Source organism: Sorex fumeus, unplaced genomic scaffold (assembly GCF_029834395.1).
Source record: "Sorex fumeus unplaced genomic scaffold, SorFum_2.1 ptg000014l, whole genome shotgun sequence".
NCBI lineage: Eukaryota > Metazoa > Chordata > Mammalia > Eulipotyphla > Soricidae > Sorex > Sorex fumeus.
The window spans coordinates 14749484-14768024 of record NW_026606071.1 but is presented as its reverse complement, the minus strand read 5'-3'; the positions used below and the strand labels follow the sequence as shown (position 1 = coordinate 14768024).

The 18541-nt window shown below is 44.2% G+C and overlaps 2 protein-coding genes across 4 annotated transcripts in view; one reads left to right on the top strand and one right to left on the bottom strand.

The window, feature by feature from the left end:
- The window catches only part of MOB4 (MOB family member 4, phocein), a 50817-nt gene extending 49572 nt beyond the window's left edge, over positions 1 to 1245 (bottom strand). The window contains exons 1-2 of the mRNA XM_056111553.1: positions 1096 to 1245; positions 301 to 465 (exon numbers count right to left, since the gene is read on the bottom strand). Coding sequence (XP_055967528.1) covers positions 301 to 465; positions 1096 to 1098 — 168 coding nt within the window. The 5' untranslated portion in view covers positions 1099 to 1245. The remainder of the gene's footprint in view (positions 1 to 300; positions 466 to 1095) is intronic.
- A 22-nt stretch (positions 1246 to 1267) lies between these two features.
- Positions 1268 to 13717, top strand: HSPD1 (heat shock protein family D (Hsp60) member 1). Of its 3 annotated transcripts, none has more exons than XM_056111551.1 (12): positions 1268 to 1373; positions 2686 to 2861; positions 3798 to 4050; positions 5249 to 5331; positions 5784 to 5879; positions 6499 to 6592; positions 9026 to 9194; positions 11005 to 11104; positions 11592 to 11837; positions 12211 to 12385; positions 13023 to 13201; positions 13305 to 13717. In XM_056111551.1, the coding sequence occupies exons 2-12, from the start codon at positions 2688 to 2690 to the stop codon at positions 13455 to 13457; spliced, it is 1722 nt and encodes a 573-aa protein (XP_055967526.1). In that variant the 5' UTR covers positions 1268 to 1373; positions 2686 to 2687; the 3' UTR covers positions 13458 to 13717. The 3 variants fall into 3 exon arrangements, with proteins under 3 accessions (XP_055967526.1, XP_055967523.1, XP_055967525.1); XM_056111548.1 differs by lacking the exon at positions 1268 to 1373 and adding an exon at positions 1398 to 1537; XM_056111550.1 differs by lacking the exon at positions 1268 to 1373 and adding an exon at positions 1631 to 1738.
- The last annotated feature ends 4824 nt before the right edge of the window (positions 13718 to 18541 follow it).

The window sequence follows — 18541 nt, the reverse complement described above, 5'->3', positions numbered from 1 at the left end:
AATCATGGTCCCTGGTCCCCTAAAAGGCAAGCTCGCTATCTGCAGTACCCTCTGGCCCCTTTCCACTAATTTATCAAACTTGATAAATCAAAAGCTCTATAAACCAGTTTTTGGTTTATCAAAAATGTAGACTTAAATTTTGCTCATGCATTACTGATATTCTAGAACTCCCAACAGAAAAGCGGTAACTTTTAAAAAAAGCACAAGATCTTGAATATAACAAAAGTAGAGGTTACTTTTGGTAATAATCCACTTATTCTTTGCCCCTAATTTACATAGAAACATTTAGACTCCATTTACCTTCCCTTTCGAGCCCGATCCAACAGCAACCACCGTGGCTTGCAACACTTTTCCTTGAGATTTCTCAGGAAGCATAATGCCTCCTTTGGTTACAGTTTCAGCTGCACTCCTCTCAACTAAGACGCGGTCAAAGAGCGGAAGAAATTTTCTAAATGCTTGTCCTGCCTGCAGAAAGAGAGAGAGATTATATCCGGAAAGAAAACTTGCAACTAAAGAGACAAATCCACCGCCCCGGTGAGCCAGCAACCACATGTGGCTCGCCAAGATAACTGCGAAAATCAGCTCCAATCTTCAAGGAAAGCCGCGGAAGGTTCCACGCTATCTCCCGAGGCAATTTCCCAATCCCTAGGTGCGTTAGGGGTCGTGGTCGCGCCCCAGGGCAGCAGCCAGGACAGTCCCAAGGGTGACCTTAACTTATTCCAAGGTCAAACGCGTCTCCGTTTTGCTTGAAGATTTCAGCAAACGGGGAGGTCAAAGCCTCCGCCTAGGGCCATGCTTGCTTTCGACACGCTGTGAGGGCTAAGCAGGGGCAGCGGCTCGGCCGTGGGGCGCCTTTGCAGGTGCGCAGCCCCTGCTCCCTCCCAGACCCCGGCCCCCTCGGCCGCTGCACGCGCGGGTGCAAGACGCCTTCGGCGGGAGGGAAGAGTCACTGGGGGTGGGGGTGTCGCTTCTCTCGGCTGCGGTCAACTAGGTGGCCCCTGCCCCCTTCGGCTCGGCCCCAGGAGACCTGTCCCAACTCCTGGAGCGCTCCAGGCCCCGCCGGGCCCGCAGACCCGCGAGCCACGCGGGTCTTACCATGACGCCGACTGCCGCACTCCCGAGCTCCGCACTCACGCCGCCGAACGGAGAAGAGCCCCGCAGTCCGGCCCCGCGGCCACGTGAATGTGGGAAAAGGCCGCGCAGTGCGCAGGCGCGCTCGCCCCCCGCCGCCCGCCCCTCCCCGCGCGAGTGGGCGGCCGCAGCGGCGCGCGCCGCGATTCGTCCCCGAGCGCCCTGCGCAGGCCCCTGACGCCAGGACCGGGAGGCGGAAGAAAGAGGAGCTCTTTCTAGGCTTTTCTAGGCCGCCCGCCGAGGTGAAAGGACTAGCCCTTCGCCCCCCTCCCGGAAATGACGCAGCTTGACCCTTGACCCACAGCGAGCGCGGCGCTGCCCGGAAAGTTCTGGAAGCGAGAGCCGCCCGGGAACGAGCTTAAGCAGGCTGCCCAGGGTTGAGCCCGCAGGCCGGGCCCCAGCGCGGGTAGGGAGGGGCGGGGCGGGCGCACTGCGCGTGCCGATTGCCGGGCCCCGGGCCGACGGGAAGGGGGTGGGAGCCCGCCGCACGCGCGGTGCCGCGGGGCGGGGGAAGCGGCGGAGGGAGGGGACACGGGCTCATTGCCGTGTGCGCCCTGCACTCTGTCCCTCACTCGCCGCCGACGGCCTGCCTCGCCGCTGCCCGCAGGTACGCGGCCTCCACGCGCCGCCTCCCCCTCCCCCCCTGCTCCGAGGCGCCCCGGGACCCCGGAGCCGGGCCTCCCCCCGCCCCCACCGCCGCGCCGTCCAGCCCCGAGGGCGCCCGGCGGCCGCGAGCCAGGCAGAGCTCCCCCACGCCGCTGCAGGCCCGGGCCGCGCCGAGCTAGGCCGGGCGGGTGCACGCGGGGGCCCGTCACGTGCCGCGTGCATCGCGGGGCCCGGGCCGGCTGCGGCACGGAGGGCTCAGTCGCGGGGTGGGTTGAGAACCGGGTGCTGGGGAAGGGGGGCTGGGATTCTCCGGGCCCTCCCATGCATCGCCTTCCTGGTCGACTCTAGGACGTCGGGGAGGGTGGCGGTGGTCGCAGCCGAGCGGGGCTGCTGTTTCTGGCCCCGCCGGCGGTCGGGGTACGGCGGCTGCACACTTGACCTTGCTCGGGGCGTCCTGATGGAAAGCCACGTGGGGCCGCGGCGAGTGGGCCGGGCCGCCGCCCCCACTACTGTAGCTCTGAGTGGATACACGGGGACACATTTTACTCGGAGAATTTTTGCAGCGTCAGTAGTGATTGTACTTCCTTCATAGCTGGATCCCCGATTTTCTAATCCTCCCCCCCCCGCCTTTCTATTAGACTTTTGTTCCACGGCCCCGTGGCCCTTTTGGGGTGGGTTTGCTTTTCAAAGCCATTTCTGCGGTGAAAGATGAACTCATTTTTTAGCCACAGGGGTAGGTGGTAGAGCCCGGGAAGCAGAAGGACTGTGCTTTGCGCTGGCGCTCTAGGTCTGGCGTGCGGGGCCGTCCGCGCACATGCGCCGGTAGCCAGGGCTCGATGTAGCGGCCCTCGTCGAATATTTTTTTCTGTCCTAGTGGGACCTGGTGTCACGTTATAACCGACTACAGGGGAGCTCTAGTTCTCATCAATTCTTCATTTCCTCTTCCAGAAATGCTTCGATTACCAGCAGTCCTTCGCCAGATCAGACCAGTGTCCAGGGCACTGGCACCTCATCTCACTCGGGCTTATGCCAAAGATGTCAAATTTGGTGCAGATGCCCGGGCCTTAATGCTTCAAGGTGTAGACCTTTTAGCCGATGCCGTAGCCGTTACTATGGGGCCAAAGGTATCAACGTTTTTTATTTTACCATCCAGTATCTTTGTTGAAGGAGTAACAAGTTTCGTTGATGCAGACCCACAGTTTGAACTATTGAAGTATTCTTTGGGGGAGGGGATTATTCAGTGTACCATAAGTTGCAACTTATTTTTCCCCCTTTTTATTAACATAATGGTCTTAAAGTACTCAGTTGCTTATGCCAGATTTGCCAAACTTGAATGTGTGATGCAATCAGTTGGTAACTCATAGCTCCAGGTGAATTCTTAACTCAAAGTAGACTTAATCTGCTTGAGTTAAATTTTGGCGCCTTTCCCAATAATTCCAAGTATAGAGACAAGGAGTTAGTGTATCTTCCCTAGTACCTCAAGTATGTGCTTATAGGTACTAGTTTTACAGTTTTCTTGCTGTCCTTTCTATTTCAGAGCACTTGAAAAATTTAGGTCACGTTTAATGTGAGCAATTGGTGAGTCAGAAGTAAAAAATAATTTGAAATCTTTGACGATGATGCATAGTTGATTGCTTTATTTCCAATTGAAAACAAGGTATTGCTTTGCTTTGCAAATGGGAGGTTTGGCTGGAATCCAAAAGCTGTGTTACTGTAAGTAACACATTTGAGTCTTATAGTTTGAGATTTAATGTTGACCATCCGTGAATGAAGACACTGTACTTGACTTCCTTTTATTAAAGAGAAGTTTTAAAAATACAAGTTTACGTTCAGTTTCAAATATAGTAAACCCTAGGGTTAACTTAATAGAAAATATGAAGGATATTTTTGATCCTTATCTCCCATAATACTCCCATAATACCCCATTCAGGGATATGCATTTGGCAAGGCAGCAAGAATTTGCTCTGAGATTCAATACCATATTTATATTTATATTTTTATAAATAGTAATGTCAATGTATGATCCTGAAACTTATTTCATTCTCTGTAATTAATTATAGGGAAGAACAGTGATTATTGAACAGAGTTGGGGAAGTCCCAAAGTAACCAAAGATGGTGTGACTGTTGCTAAGTCCATTGACTTAAAAGATAAATATAAAAATATTGGCGCCAAACTTGTTCAAGATGTTGCCAATAACACAAATGAAGAGGCTGGAGATGGTACCACTACTGCTACTGTATTGGCACGATCAATTGCCAAGGAGGGCTTCGAAAAGATTAGCAAAGGTGCTAACCCAGTGGAAATCAGAAGAGGTAGGACTATTTTTTATTCTTTGTTTTTAATTGTTAGTCATCTTAGTTGATTCTTCCTCTTCTTAAAAAAAGATTTTTACTGTTTTTCTTAAGCAGTGGGTGATTGAATGCCTGGCTTTGTGTGGGGCCAATATGCTTGATAGAAAAGCAGGAAATGTGACTAAAGCGTTCCATGTCATCAGGAGGTGCTCTAATCCCTAAGAAAAGCCAATTCATTTATATATTTTTTTGATGGTGGATGAAACTCATTTTTGTTTTTGGGCCACGCCAAGCAGTGCTCAGGGGTCACTCCTGGCTCTGCTCAGGAATCACTTTTGGAGGTGTATTGGAGGGATATATGGGATGCAAGGGATCAAACCTGGGTTGGCAGCATACAAAAGCAAACACCCTACCACTGTACTGTCAAATATTAATTGAAATTATTGCAGACTTTGGGATTTTCCCAGAGAAAATGATTACTACGTATCTTTGGCTCTTTTAGCTGGGGAGAGGAGAGAGAATGCTACCAGAGATTGAGTTTGGAGCTTCATCCTAGAAGAGCAAGCAGTTTTCCCACTTACTCTGGCTCCTAAATTTTTGTTAAAGTAGTAATTTAAAATAAATATTGCTAGTGCCAGTTAAAATGGGGTCTTGAATAAATTCATAATGTGCTGCTCTTGACCTTTAAAAGCACTTTTATGGGGGCTGAAGTAAAGAGCAGGGCCTTGCATGTGTGTTCCTGGCCCTGGTTTCATACCCGTCACTACACATAGTTCCCTGAGCACCTCTGGGGGGCCCCCACAAGCAAAAATCTTATAAATCATAATTACATTAAATGAGATACCAGGTGAGTCAGACCTATAGAGGCTTAGTCAGCCACGTGGAGTTACTTATTCTTGAGAGTTAAACTTGTTTAAAGTTAGGAATTATAATCCATTTTGTTCCTTTTGTGTCTCACTCCATTGAGGGGAAGTGGTTAGGTCAATTTCACACCCCAATAGAGTGTGCTGCATAATTGAATTGGGGGATGACTTAACAAAATGGGGTGAATTTGAGTTTTTAAAAATTGTTAGGCTATGATTTTCCCCCATCCAATTTTCAAAATTGTCTGATGTCATTATATTGAAATTCATGCTATCCTCCATGTAATTAGGAAAAGTATTTCACCAAAGAAGTATATTAACTATGAAGGTAATTAGACCTTTCATTCTAAAACCAGGTGTGATGCTAGCTGTAGATGCAGTAATTGCTGAACTTAAAAAGCAGTCTAAACCAGTGACAACTCCTGAAGAAATTGCTCAGGTAAGGGATTTTCCTCTTTTTTCACAGTTAAATATTTGGGATTTTATTTCTATATGCAAAGCTAGTTGTCCAGCTCTCTGAAGCTGTCTCCCAGGGAACTGTTAATTGTTTTTTTTAAATGTTCTTCAGCCTTTGTTGAAGATGCATAATTTTTGACATGTTGCAATATTGCTACATTTGCCAAGGTGAAAAGAACAATGGTATCAGTATATGCCCCCCTTTAATTTAAAAAGAATGATTTTATTTCATATTTTTTCAAAATATAGCCAAGTAATAAAAAATAGAATTGAGAACCAGTACTTCAGTAGAACTGTCATAAAACATAAAATCCCCTTTGTTTTCAAGCAACCCCCCCCCCCCAAAGAATGTTAATGTGAAAGTTTCTAGAAGTGGATTTCTTTGAGGACAATAGACTTGCCTTTTAATATGGAAAGGTATCTTGATTATTTCAGGTTGCTACTATTTCTGCTAATGGAGACAAAGAAATTGGCACCATCATTTCTGATGCAATGAAGAAGGTTGGAAGGAAGGGTGTCATCACAGTAAAGGCAAGAGTTCTTTTTCTAAAATAAATGCTCAGGAGTTGGGTGATAGGTGTATTCCACCTGTTAGCTGGTGGAGGTTTTGTTTTGTTTTTTTCTTAAAACTTGAAGTGAGGAAATAGTTTTATTTTGGAAATGTAACAGAAGAGCACCATAACTCTGCAAACAAATTCTGCAGAGTTCGGATGTACGGACTGAATACAGAATGGAGTGCACCCAGCCGTTTTCTTTTTAATGGTAGTGTAAAATGCTGTGTTTGGTGATCAAAACTGAGTTTTTCCAAACACAAAAATTAAGTCTGTATATTTCAAAATGAGTATTCAATTTTTTTCATGTAATATGAGCATCTGTACAAGTGGGGTTTTGTATAATAATCTGTAGATTGTTTCATGTGGTTATTCCTAACATAAAGGACAATTTTAGCTATTAAAAGTTGATTTAAATTATTCACTTTGAAAAATTATCGCACAGCAGGACTAGAGTGATACTTGTCTCAGTTTAGTGGGACCCTGGGATTTCTTGTATGCTTCATGGATACATTTGATCAGTGGTGTATAGTAGGATGGGCTTTAATTATAAATTATGTGTCTTATTGAAATTCATATAACTGTTTCTTTGACTTTAGGATGGAAAAACGCTGAATGATGAATTAGAAATTATTGAAGGGATGAAGTTTGATCGAGGTTATATTTCTCCATATTTTATTAATACTTCAAAAGGTAAGAGAAGTCGGTAGCTTAAAGATTGGGGGTCTGTGCCCCAAGGTACTCTGGGGTGCTCTGAGGGCTTCACCCCTTTGAGTTGTCCTATAACAGGTTTCTTTACTCCCCCCCCTTTTTTGGGGGGGGGTTGTGTGAGGGGGTTACACCCGGCAGTGCTCATACCATCTCTTTGTACCATCTGTCTGGTCCCAATAACAAATTTTTTAGAACAGTTGGATGTTTTTAGACTGTAGGCATTTGAATGGAAAGATAGTACTGTGGATAAGATACTTCCATTGCTTATGGACAACCTGAATTCAATCCAAAATAAATTAAAAAATAGATTGTAGGCATTGATATGAGAAAAATTAATTCATACATTCCAAAGTTAATTTGTATGAGAAAGGAAAAGCCTAACTTTCAAAGTCTAACTTTCAAAGTGGACTTTAGGGGTCAGGGCAATAGTACAGTTGTACATAGCACCACTAGTTGAATCTCAAAACCTTTGACCAAACCCACCCCCCACCCCCCCCAAATAAGTAGACTTTGTTTTGTAATAGGCTTTTGTTGGTTGTTTGTATTGTCTGGGAATGGAACCTCACACATAGAGAAAGCAGCCTGTGCTGTGCTGTGCTTGACCTATAGGCCAGGTGTGACTACCACACCCAGCTGCTGCAGAGGTGGGTGGACAGCCCTTGGTTACGTTGGTGTGTAAACTAAAAAAAGGGCACACAGCAGCAGCAGCGGTCTATCTGTCCCGTCGCCAGCGTTCGGTGGTCTCACCCTGCTTCCCCCACCCCAGGGAGGTCGATGGCGATGGGCAGGCGAAGTCAGGAAACGAGGGCCAGACTGGTTGGTCTTAGTTGCTGTTTATTCCAATCCTCTCTCCATCCACTCCTGTCTGTCTCCTCTGGCTCCCCTCCTGCTTCTTCCTCCCCCATGTTACTTCATTCTCCTTCTCGATCACCCTTCACCCTCCTTTTCTGGAGTCTGAATTTTGATTCTGATTCCCTTGCTCCTCTTGCTCTGGAGTCTGGATTCTGATCCCCCGGGCCACTCTTATAGTACAGTTAAATCCCAAAGCATGAGGGTTTGGAGTAACAATCACACATAGGTGCGATCACAATCAATAGGGGTAGAATTCTTTCCCTCTGGGACATCCGCTCCTAGGACAGATCCTCATTAACAGATCAATCCACCCTAGAGCAGATTCCCCTGGGTGTGTTTCTCCTCTCCTTGTCTAACAAACATATAAGCATGTATAATATAGATCATTTTGTATGGATACAGTAAGAAATACTTAAATTTCTAGAATCGCCCTCCTAGGGCCATCTCGATCTCAGACTGCAGTGCTCGGGCCAGATAGTCTTTCCTACCCCTAGCAGGATCCTAGTCTTGTCGTTACTTTTGGATCATGACAGCATTTGTCTATGATCAAACTTTTATAGTTAAGAATCGTGGCACTTTGGCCTGGCCCATTTCGATGCCAGGGTAGCTCACCGCTTGCCCTGGGTCCATTCAGTCCCTCGTCGGGACCCTGCTTTAGGGGTGTTAGTAACTAAGGGCAACTGAGGCTTAAGTCGAGAAAGCAGTTGCCTGGGAGTGAATAATATTCAAAGCCAATTAAATCCTAAGTTACAGAGCATAATGTTAACGGTCTTCCTGTATCTATACAAAAAGGACATTGCATTAAAGTAAACTATTCCTAAGGAGAGGAGAAAGGCAATATTTCACTCATACATATAAAATCATAGATTTCTGAGGAATCTAACCTTACAAGTTAACAGAGTCTGATTAGGGGAAAAGCTGATTAACTGGTTGGGGAGGAGAGCATAGGGAAGAATTTACAGATAAATACAATGGAATGGAAGTGCCGCAGGAGCACTGTGATGGGTATAACCAGATAAACCTGAGCTCCTTGTGGAGAAAGGGAGAAAGGACACAGCATTGTCATCCTACAATTGGTGGTACTCAAAAGTGCTCTGCAGTGCCAAGGATCAAACTTTGAACTCTAGCAACTGAGCTCTTACCCACTCATTGTTTTTCCTATCACCCACTTTGTTTTTGTTTTGGGCCATAGCCAGTGATGCTCAGGGACTTTCATGCCCAGAGTGCCATGCGGTGCCTAGGATCAATCTGACCTTCATTTACACTAAGTTCAACTTGTTTGAGCTTTCTTGCTATTCCTCTGCCCATCTCCCAGCCCTTTTGTTTTGGGTCCACGCCTGACATTCAGGGGTTTCTCAGCAGTGACCCCTGGGGATCATAGGAGTTGTCAGGGATCCGATCCAGGCCAACCAGATGTAAAAGAGACCCCCTGTACCCCAAGTCACCCGAAGTCCAGTGTCTCTTTGTAAAATGGTTGGCTTGGTTTTTTTTTTTATGTAAATAAATTGTAGCATTTTGAGAATATCCTTCATGTTCTAAGATTGGCTTCAAAACTTTTTATAGGTCAGAAATGTGAATTCCAAGATGCCTACGTTCTGCTGAGTGAAAAGAAAATTTCTAGTGTCCAGTCCATTGTACCTGCTCTTGAAATTGCCAATGCTCACCGGAAGCCCCTGGTCATAATTGCTGAAGATGTTGATGGAGAAGCTTTGAGTACGCTTGTTTTAAATAGGTAAGTGGACAGTGTTTCTTTGTTTACTTTTCTAGATGAAAAGCAATTATTAATGTTTGAAAACTTGTTACCTGACATCAGACCACTTGTGCATGGCGTTGGAGAGATAATATAGCAGGTTAAGGCACTTACCTTGCACAAGACCAACCCAGATTTGAACCCCTGGCAACCACAGTGCTCCCCTGAGCACTGCTAGGTGTGGCCCAAAAACTAGGGGGAAAAGACAACTTTGTTTATGTCTAGAGTTGTGGTGATGTGGGCAGCATGAACTTCTATTACAGTGGTTCTCGGGGCCAGAGAGATGGTACAGTGGGTAAGGCACTTGCCTTGGACAAGCCTAACCAGATTTGATACCTAGTATCCTGTGTGGTGTCCTCCAAGATTACCAGGAGTGATTCCTGAGCGCTGAGCCAGGAGTAACTCTTGAGCATTGCTGTTTGTGGCCCCCAAGCCACTTAAAGTGTTTCGCCATTTTTTTTCTGCATGGGACCAATGTCAACAGTGTGTGGGCCCTGGAGCCATTCCCAGTGCTGCTGGCTTGGTGCTTTTGGGTTTCAGTGTGTGCTTTACCACTTGGTGTGTTCCCTGAGATCTTTGGTTCTTTTTTTTTTTTTAATGTGGTCTCAAATTCCTTAATGTTTTGTTACAATTCGTGAGATAACCTAATTTTGTGTGTGCTGGCTCCATTTCTACTTAATAAGTGGATCTGGTGATGTGTGACTCCTTTGTCTTCTTTCTGAGGGAATTATTTTCACTTTTAGGAAGATAAAAGTAAACAACTATCTGAATTTCTTGTTAGAAGTGCCTGGGGGTTGAACAATTGATCTCTGGCCCCTATAAATGGCTGCCATTAGTGCCTTAAATCTGGCCTTGAATATCCTGTATGTTCTGTTACAAATAAAAGTCTGTTAAATATATTTTCACTTAAAACAGGAAATGCTTCGGGTGTGCTAACTCAAGTGAATACTTATTTTCAGTTTTATAATAGAAATGATTAATAATGTTCGGCATATATCAGATTGTTTCTATCTATAGTATTCTTTCCAAACCTCTGAATTTCCTTTTCAGAATACGTATAGCTTGATTGGTGGTAAGATTTGAAGACACAAGAAAAAAAAATACTGTCTCAGTAAAATATACTAGCTTTCGCTTATTTCATGCCTGTATCACAGTATTTGCATTTGTAAGTGAACTGAATTCACTATTCAGACCTGACTTTAAGGGGCTGAAGTAGTGACTCAGAAATAGACCTTGTGCTTTGTACGTTTGAGACCCTGGGTTCTGTCCCTGTTAGCGCAATTTTTTTTAGACAATATTAAGTGGAATCCATGGGTAAGTGCTTCTTAAATAAACCCCAGATTTAAATATAGGTGCCAGTTTGATAGTACAGAGGGTAGGAGGAATTTGTCTTGCATGTGGCTGACCCAGGTTTGATCTTAAACCCCATATGATCTGCTGAGCGCAGCTGGGTTTTAATGTCAAAAACAAATACAAAAAGTTTTGATATGAAAAATGTTTTCTTGCCTCCCACCCGCCTCCAAAAACCAATAGGCTGATTTTCATAGTCTATAAAGTTGGCGTACACTTTTATGATAACTTTTTTTTAACTTAAGTGTCACTGATTTATCATTTGATATTAGGAAACAGTAATGAAATTACAACAGTACACAGTAATTTCCTGTGTCCTATCTTAACATGAGTTAGAGTTGAAAAATTAAAACCTAAAAAGTGGTTTCCCAACTAACATAGCTTAAAAATAACTAGAGACATATTTTATTAGCTTTACTAAATGCAATTAACTTTTTAACAGGCTAAAGGTGGGTCTTCAAGTTGTAGCAGTCAAAGCCCCAGGTTTTGGTGACAATAGGAAGAACCAGCTTAAAGACATGGCTATTGCTACTGGTGGCGCTGTAAGTAAAATATCTTGGCTTAGTTTATGTTACATTTATTTATAGATCAAATGCATATCTTTTCCAAGTTTGAACTTTCCGAAAAACAACTAACAATAAGGATTAAATGAGAAGTTAGAAATGTCAATAAGACTATTAAGTGACAGTAGTGTAGCAGTTAGAGTGGTTGTCTTTTCATGCGGCTGGTCTGAGTTTGATTCCCAGCATCCTGTATGGCCTCCTGAGAGCCTGCCACAAGTGAACTCTTAGCACTGCCACTTGTGACCCCCAAACAACAAAAGACTATTCAAAAGACTCTTCCTAATTCTGGTTAGCAATGGTTTTGGAAGTGTTAAATTTTATTTCTTAGATACAAAATAGAAATGACAAAAATAGTATCAAGGTATGAGAAATACATACTTAATGTTTCAAGATGACCTGCAGAATGTATTGTTATACTAAACTTATGATAGAACTAATCTATAATTTTTTAAAATGTATTTAATAGGTATTTGGAGAAGAAGGATTAACTCTGAATCTTGAGGACGTTCAGCCACATGACTTAGGAAAAGTTGGAGAGGTCATTGTAACCAAAGATGATGCCATGCTATTGAAAGGAAAAGGTGACAAGGCTCAAATTGAAAAACGTATTCAAGAAATCATTGAACAGTTGGATATCACAACCAGTGAATATGAAAAGGAAAAACTGAATGAACGCTTGGCAAAACTTTCAGATGGTGTGGCTGTGCTAAAAGTAAGATTTACTACCTTAAATCAGCTTTTTAGTTCTAAGCCCACAAGTGATTTTAGTTCTGTGGTATTCACTGAGAGTGCTGTGTAATAAAAATGTTTGGAGTTTAATTTCCCTTGGAGATAATTGTTGATAAAGTTATTGAAGTATTGATTTCTGAATTGAACTCTGCAAATTGGTCAGTTTCTGTGTTAAGAGGTGTTTTGCTAATTATCAGTTTGGAGACTGACAATTGACTTTAAGGTACCTAATTGTTTATAGCAAGTAGGTGGTCTTTGTACCTTTTCTAGTAAACAGTGTACTTCATAATGGCTCCGATCCAGAAATCTTGGATGGGAAAAGACATAGTTACTGAATTTTTTTTTTCCACCTTTAGGTTGGTGGCACAAGTGATGTTGAAGTGAACGAAAAGAAAGACAGAGTTACAGATGCCCTCAATGCTACACGAGCTGCTGTTGAAGAAGGCATTGTTCTGGGAGGGGGTTGTGCTCTGCTTCGGTGCATTCCAGCCTTGGACTCATTAACGCCCGCTAATGAAGATCAGAAAATTGGTACGGAGTTACATTAAAACTTGGTTTTTTGGGGCTGGAGTGATAGCACAGCAGGTAGGGCATTTGCCTTGCACACAGCTGACCCCGGTTCAATTCCCAGCATCCCATATGGTCCCCTAGGCACCGCCAGAAGTGATTCCTGAGTGTAGAGCCAGGTGTAACCCTTGTGCATTGCCGGGTGTTACCCAAAAATCAAAAAAAACTTGGTTTTTTTGCAGCCTGATAATTGGTCTTTCTGGTAAAATAATACTGTTCAGCTAACAAAAACAATTTTCAGAATATAACGGTAATGAATGAACTTTTTCAAAGTGAATGATTACAGTACTGAGAATGTTTTCTTAAATAGCAGAGCACATATATTCCTTCAGTGTGCCCTTCACATTTTTAAATTTTCTGTGTTGCTTTGGAACTCAGGTCTCAGGCATACGTGTGTATGTACTTTACAAATGAGCTATATCCCCTGTCCTTTTTTGGGAAGGGGGCACAGCAGCTCTGCTCAGGAGTCACATCTATTCTCAGCATATGAGGGAGGTGCTGGTTTTCAGGTGAACGATCTGGTCTGTGTATTTCAGAATTTTATCGTAAAGATTGTGCTATAATAGTACAGAAGAAAACTAAACCTAAAATGTCTTTATAGGCATAGATATTATTAAAAGAACACTCAAGATTCCTGCAATGACCATTGCTAAGAATGCAGGTGTTGAAGGATCATTGATTGTTGAGAAGATTTTACAGAGTTCCTCAGAAGTTGGTTATGATGCTATGGTTGGAGATTTTGTGAATATGGTGGAAAAAGGAATCATTGATCCAACAAAGGTAAATAGTAAATGCCACTTTCTAAAAGTGCTTTGAAGAGCTTATTTTAAGTCTTGTTTAGTTTTTGACAAGGAAAAAGTAATACTCTGAAACTTTTTTCTAGGTTGTAAGAACTGCTTTACTGGATGCTGCCGGAGTAGCCTCTCTGTTAACTACAGCAGAAGTTGTAGTTACTGAAATTCCTAAAGAAGAAAAGGACCCTGGAATGGCTGGAATGGGTGGGATGGGAGGAGGTATGGGAGGTGGCATGTTCTAATTCATAGAATAGTGCTTTACCATTATTAATGAACTGTGAGAGGAAGCTCAAGGCAGGTGCTCCTCATCTATAACTTCAGAGAAGTCAGTTGAAGGAAAAAAAAACTGAAGAAAAGGCTGGCTGATGTTTTAAGAAAATCGCTATAATCATCAGTTACTGGTTTCAGTTGACAACATATAATGGTTTACTGCTGTCATTGTCCATGCCTACAGATAATTTATTTTGTATTTTTGAATAAAAAGACATTTGTACATTCCTGATGACTGAGTGCAAGAGCCATGTACCAATGTACTGCTTTCAACTTAAATCACGAGGCATTTTTACTACTATTCTGTTAAACTCAGGATTTTAGTGCTTGCCATCACCAGAGGAGAAGTTAAGAAGCAGCCTTTCCGTGGAGAGTAAGAATAATTGTGTACAAAGTAGAAAACTATCCAATTATGTGACAACCTTTGTGTAATAAAAATTGTTTAAAGTTAATTGTAGTTGTGCAGCCTTTCCATAATCTAAAAAGTCTGAGAAATTAAAGTCAATTAGGTGGTATGAGAAATTAAAATCGGTAATGCCTAGCTGACAATTTCACATAGTGTATAGGAAGTCCAGTTCATCCCTGACACCAGTACCACATGGTCCCTTAGCACTGCTGGGTATGACTCAAACTAAGGGGGTAGAGTGGTTTTTCGAGTATGTAAAACATTCATTCCACTTAGCTAATCTTTTTGCTGGAGGATTATATTGATAAAGTTTCTGTTTTTTGAGCCACACTCAGGTTAGTCCTGTGTGGGGGACCATACAGGATGCTGCGGATTGATTGGACCCAGACTTGGTGTACTGTCTTAGGAGGATCACTGTATCACTGTCATCCCATTGTTCGACTTACTCGAGTGGGCATCAGAAACGTCTCCGTTCGTCCCGCCCTGAGATTTTAGCAGCCTTTCCTTACTCTTTACTAATGCTGCCGATTGGAGCCTCTTTCAGGGTCAGGGAAATGAGACCCGTTACTGTTACTGTTTTTGGCATATAAAATACGCCATGGGTAGCTTGCCGGGCTCTCAGAGGTGTATTTCTCTCTGATTTGTTGCTTACTGTCTGAACCCCATCAAATATGGTGTGTTAATTATGGAAAATAAATAGGAAGTGTAGTGGAGTTGGTGCCCAGATCAATCAGCTAATCAGTGGCTGAATAAATAGCAAGTACTCCTACATTAAAAGAATTTAAAAAATAATAAAAGAATAGGGAGTGTCTTGTGATGTGTCATGTTATGTTCATGACAAATATGTTCACTCATCCGAGGCTTTACCAGAGCATGTGGAAAGCGGCCTGGGGCTGGGTCCCTTGAGGCAGGAAGGGCTCTCACACATAAACCACCCTCTGCGGGCGCCAGATAGTCTCATCTGCCACCCTCCAGAACTCACCTGCCGGACAGGAGCATAAAGTGAGGCTCCCATAACCGTGCCACCCGACTCCACGCCAGGCTGTTTACACTCAGGGCGCCTCAGAGTGGGGCAAGTCAAAACCCTCCCAGCCCCTGCAGCTAACCTCTACTACCCAACAGCCACTACACTCCAGGCTGCTTTCCACATGCTCGGGCCAAGCCTCACTCATAAGTGAAGTCCCATGGAACCCAGGTGATGCGGAACTTTGTGACCTTGGACTCTGGGCTCAACGAGACTCAGGAGCAGAGATCCTGTTTCCCCCAATCACTATCTTAGGATAGTGGGAAATTTTTTAATTTCCCCTTAACTCACTCTGCCCTGTGTATATCTTTCATCTGGCTGTTGTTGCTCCTCTTTCCAGAAGATTACTAGAACTCAAGGGCATTGTGAAAACTTGAAGTGTAATGGTAAAGTATAGGTTGACTATTTTCCCAAATGAAATTTGAGTTGTAAAGTGTGGGTAGTGAATCTAATCTGTAACCAGTCCGTCTGAGGATAGTGACTGGCATTTGAAGTAGATGTGGGGTGAGGGAACTTGTGGATTGAGATCATTAAGCTGTGCTGTTTGATTCCATCTCAATAGCGTGTCAGAATTGAGTTATGGGCTCAGCGAACAATTGAGTTAGTCTGAGGTCTGTAGTGTTTCCCAAAGTCTTGAAGAGTGCCGAAATAACGTGGGGAGAGGACCTTCCTGGAATGTAATTGATTTCTGTTTACTCTCAAGGTAGATTTTGAGGAGGATGCTGAGCAAATGAAGGGTGGTACAAGTAATTTTGTCACTGTCACTGACCTCCCGTTGTTCATCGATTTGTTCGAGCGGGCCCAGTAGCTCCATTGGAGACTTTGTTGTTACTGTGTTTGGCATATCGAATACATCATGGGGAGCTTGCCAGGCTCTGCCGTGGGGCGAGATACTCTCGGTAACTTGCCGGGCTCTCCAAGAGGGGTGGAGGAATCGAACTCAGGTCGGCCATGTTGGCTGCGTGCAAGGCAAATGCCCTGCCGCTGTGCTATCGCTCCAGCCCACAAGTAATTTTGGGGGAAAAAATTTATTTTTTAAATGTAGGAGTACTGCTATTCAGTCATTGATTAAGCTGATTGAATTGGGCATGATTACATTTTAATTTAAAATACATTTATAAATTATGAATAGAAAATACATTTTTATTTAAAACATTTTAATTGGATATCCGTGAGATAAATCATTACAAAGCTATTCATAATTGGGTTTATCATACAATGATCCAGCACCCATCCCTTCCCCAGTGTATATTTCCCACCACCAATGTCCTCCCCTTTACCTACCACCATTCCCCAACTCCCCACTTCCCTCTCCCTGCCTCTTAGCTTCGGGCTCTTTTTTTCCTTTTGTGCTTTATAGTTTGCAATACATGTGCCAAGAGGTCATGATGTTTATTCAGAGCATTTGGTATATTTATCAGGAAGGTAAGAGTGATTTTTCAATTGGGTGGCAGCTTTGGGGTGTGGACATGACTGTCGAGGCTTATGGAAGTACAGGGAGGTGGGGGGATAACCCATCTCCACTCTCAGAATGCCTGGAGATTTCAGTCACAAAACCCACACACCAGAGTTTTCAACAGATACGGTGAGGTCGGGCTGGATGGATGGCAAAGCAGGTAGGACGTTTGCCTCTCACGCGGCTGACCCAGCCGACTCGTGTTCTATTCTTCTACCCCTCTCAGAGCCCTGCAAGCTACTGAGAGTATCTTGCCCGCACAGCTAAGCCTGTTAAGCTCCCTGTGATGTATCCAATATGCCAAATAACAAGTCTCGCAATGGAGACGTTACTGGTGCCCGCTCGAGCAAACCGATGAACAACTGGAGGACAGTGCCACAGTGCAATGGTGAGGTCCTGAGATGGACAGAAGTCAGCCAGAGGTATGGCGGTGATTTTGGATTGTGGAAGCAAGCAGCTTCTGGGGGCTCTGCTTGGGTGGGCACCAGACCAACCTGCTCCCCTCCAATTTGCCCAGGTCTGTTCAACCCTGTGCGGATCCGAGATTGTGGCTAAACTCGTGATTATTTGTGGGTTTCTGAAATAAGGCCAATAAATAAGCTTGTATAGTTAAGCCGGGGATGGTTTGTGGGGGTGGCTCCCATATACATAACTTTGGCCATTTAATTTCTTGGTAAACTTAGTCCCAAGTTGTTGGGGTCCAGCCAAAGGCACAGCACAGGCGCAGGCTGGAAGCACCATACCCTCAGTGTTTCTTATGGTGGGGGCATACACAATGCTCATGGCTTACTCCTGATTGAGCATACAGAATGACAGAAATTCAACTTGGGTGGGGTAAGCTGCCTGCCTTTTTTTTTTGCTTTTTGGGTCATAATACCCGGTGTTGCTCAGGAGTTACTCCTGGCTCTGCACTAAGAATTACTCCTGGGGCTGGGCAATAGCACAGTAGGTAGGGCGTTTGCCTTGCATGCAGCCGACCTAGGTTCGATTCCCAGCATCCCAGATGGTACCCTGAGCACCGCCAGGAGTAATTCCTGTGCATCACTGGGTGTGACCCAAAAAGCAAAAGAAAGAAAAAATAACTCCTGACGGTGCTTGGGAGACCATATCGGATGCAGGTCGGCTGCGGCAAGGCAAATGCCCTCCCTGCTGGACTATCGCTCTGGCTCCATGCATGCAAGGTTTTTAAGATATTAGGAGCTGGAGAGATAGTACGAGTAAGGTTCAATATCCAGCACCCTGATACGGTCACATGAGCTCGACAGGAGTCAGCCCCCTAAGGACAAACTGGTGTAGCCCCCAAAATGAATGAACAAAAGTGTTCATAACTCAAAGGAGTTCAGAGAGAGAGTATAGGGGTTAAAGTTCTTACATTGTATGTGGTCAACCCTGGTTTGATGGGACTGAGCACCACTGGGTAAGATCCCCAAATGAAAAAGTATAGGAAGATGACTCAAAGGGCTAGAGCACATACATGCTTTGTATACAGGAGCCCCAAGTTTGTCCTGGCATTATTGTATTGTCTCTGTTGAGGGACCATATGAGATGCTGAGGATCGAAGCCCAGTAGGCTGTATGCATGGCAAACGATCTACCCACATCTTTGAGATATCTAAATGTTCAGGTAAAATTTCACACATTTGAATTGGTTTTGTTATAAAAGTGGAATGTGAATTTGGAGGAGGTGGGGAGTCCTGACTCTGCTCAGGCTGCATTCTGGCTTTACAGAACCAGGATTAACTACTAAATACCACCAGGTGTGGACCAGAAACAATTTAATAAAAATTTTAAGAGGGTATCAGGGTCATGTACTTTCAGACTAGTCAGGATGAAAAATTGACTTCAAAAGGTTCTGGATGGGTCAGGGAAATACTCAATGGGCTGGAACACACGCTTTTTGTGTGGGTGCCCGGGTTCAATACAGTGAAGTCAGATGATCCAATTCTGAAGTGAAGTTCTTTTTATTTGGGGGAGGCATATTTGACCACCCCATGGTGCTGAAGGGCTACTCCCAGGTTGGAGCTTAGGGTGGTTTCTGGAGTTTATGGTGTCTGGGGATCAAACCTTGACCTGCATGCAAAGCCTTTTGCGTTCTCTCCAACCTGGAAATGATTTGGTTTGGGGGTCACACCCTGTGGTGCTCAGGACTTACTTCTGGCTCTGTTCAGACC

Bases quoted from the DNA above. Each gene is read 5' to 3' on its own strand.
- HSPD1 (XM_056111551.1), top strand. From the start codon at position 2,688: ATGCTTCGATTACCAGCAGTCCTTCGCCAGATCAGACCAGTGTCCAGG. The intron at 9,195-11,004 runs GTAAGTGGACAG...ACTTTTTAACAG, and splicing joins AGTACGCTTGTTTTAAATAG to GCTAAAGGTGGGTCTTCAAG. The intron at 11,105-11,591 runs GTAAGTAAAATA...TGTATTTAATAG, and splicing joins CTATTGCTACTGGTGGCGCT to GTATTTGGAGAAGAAGGATT.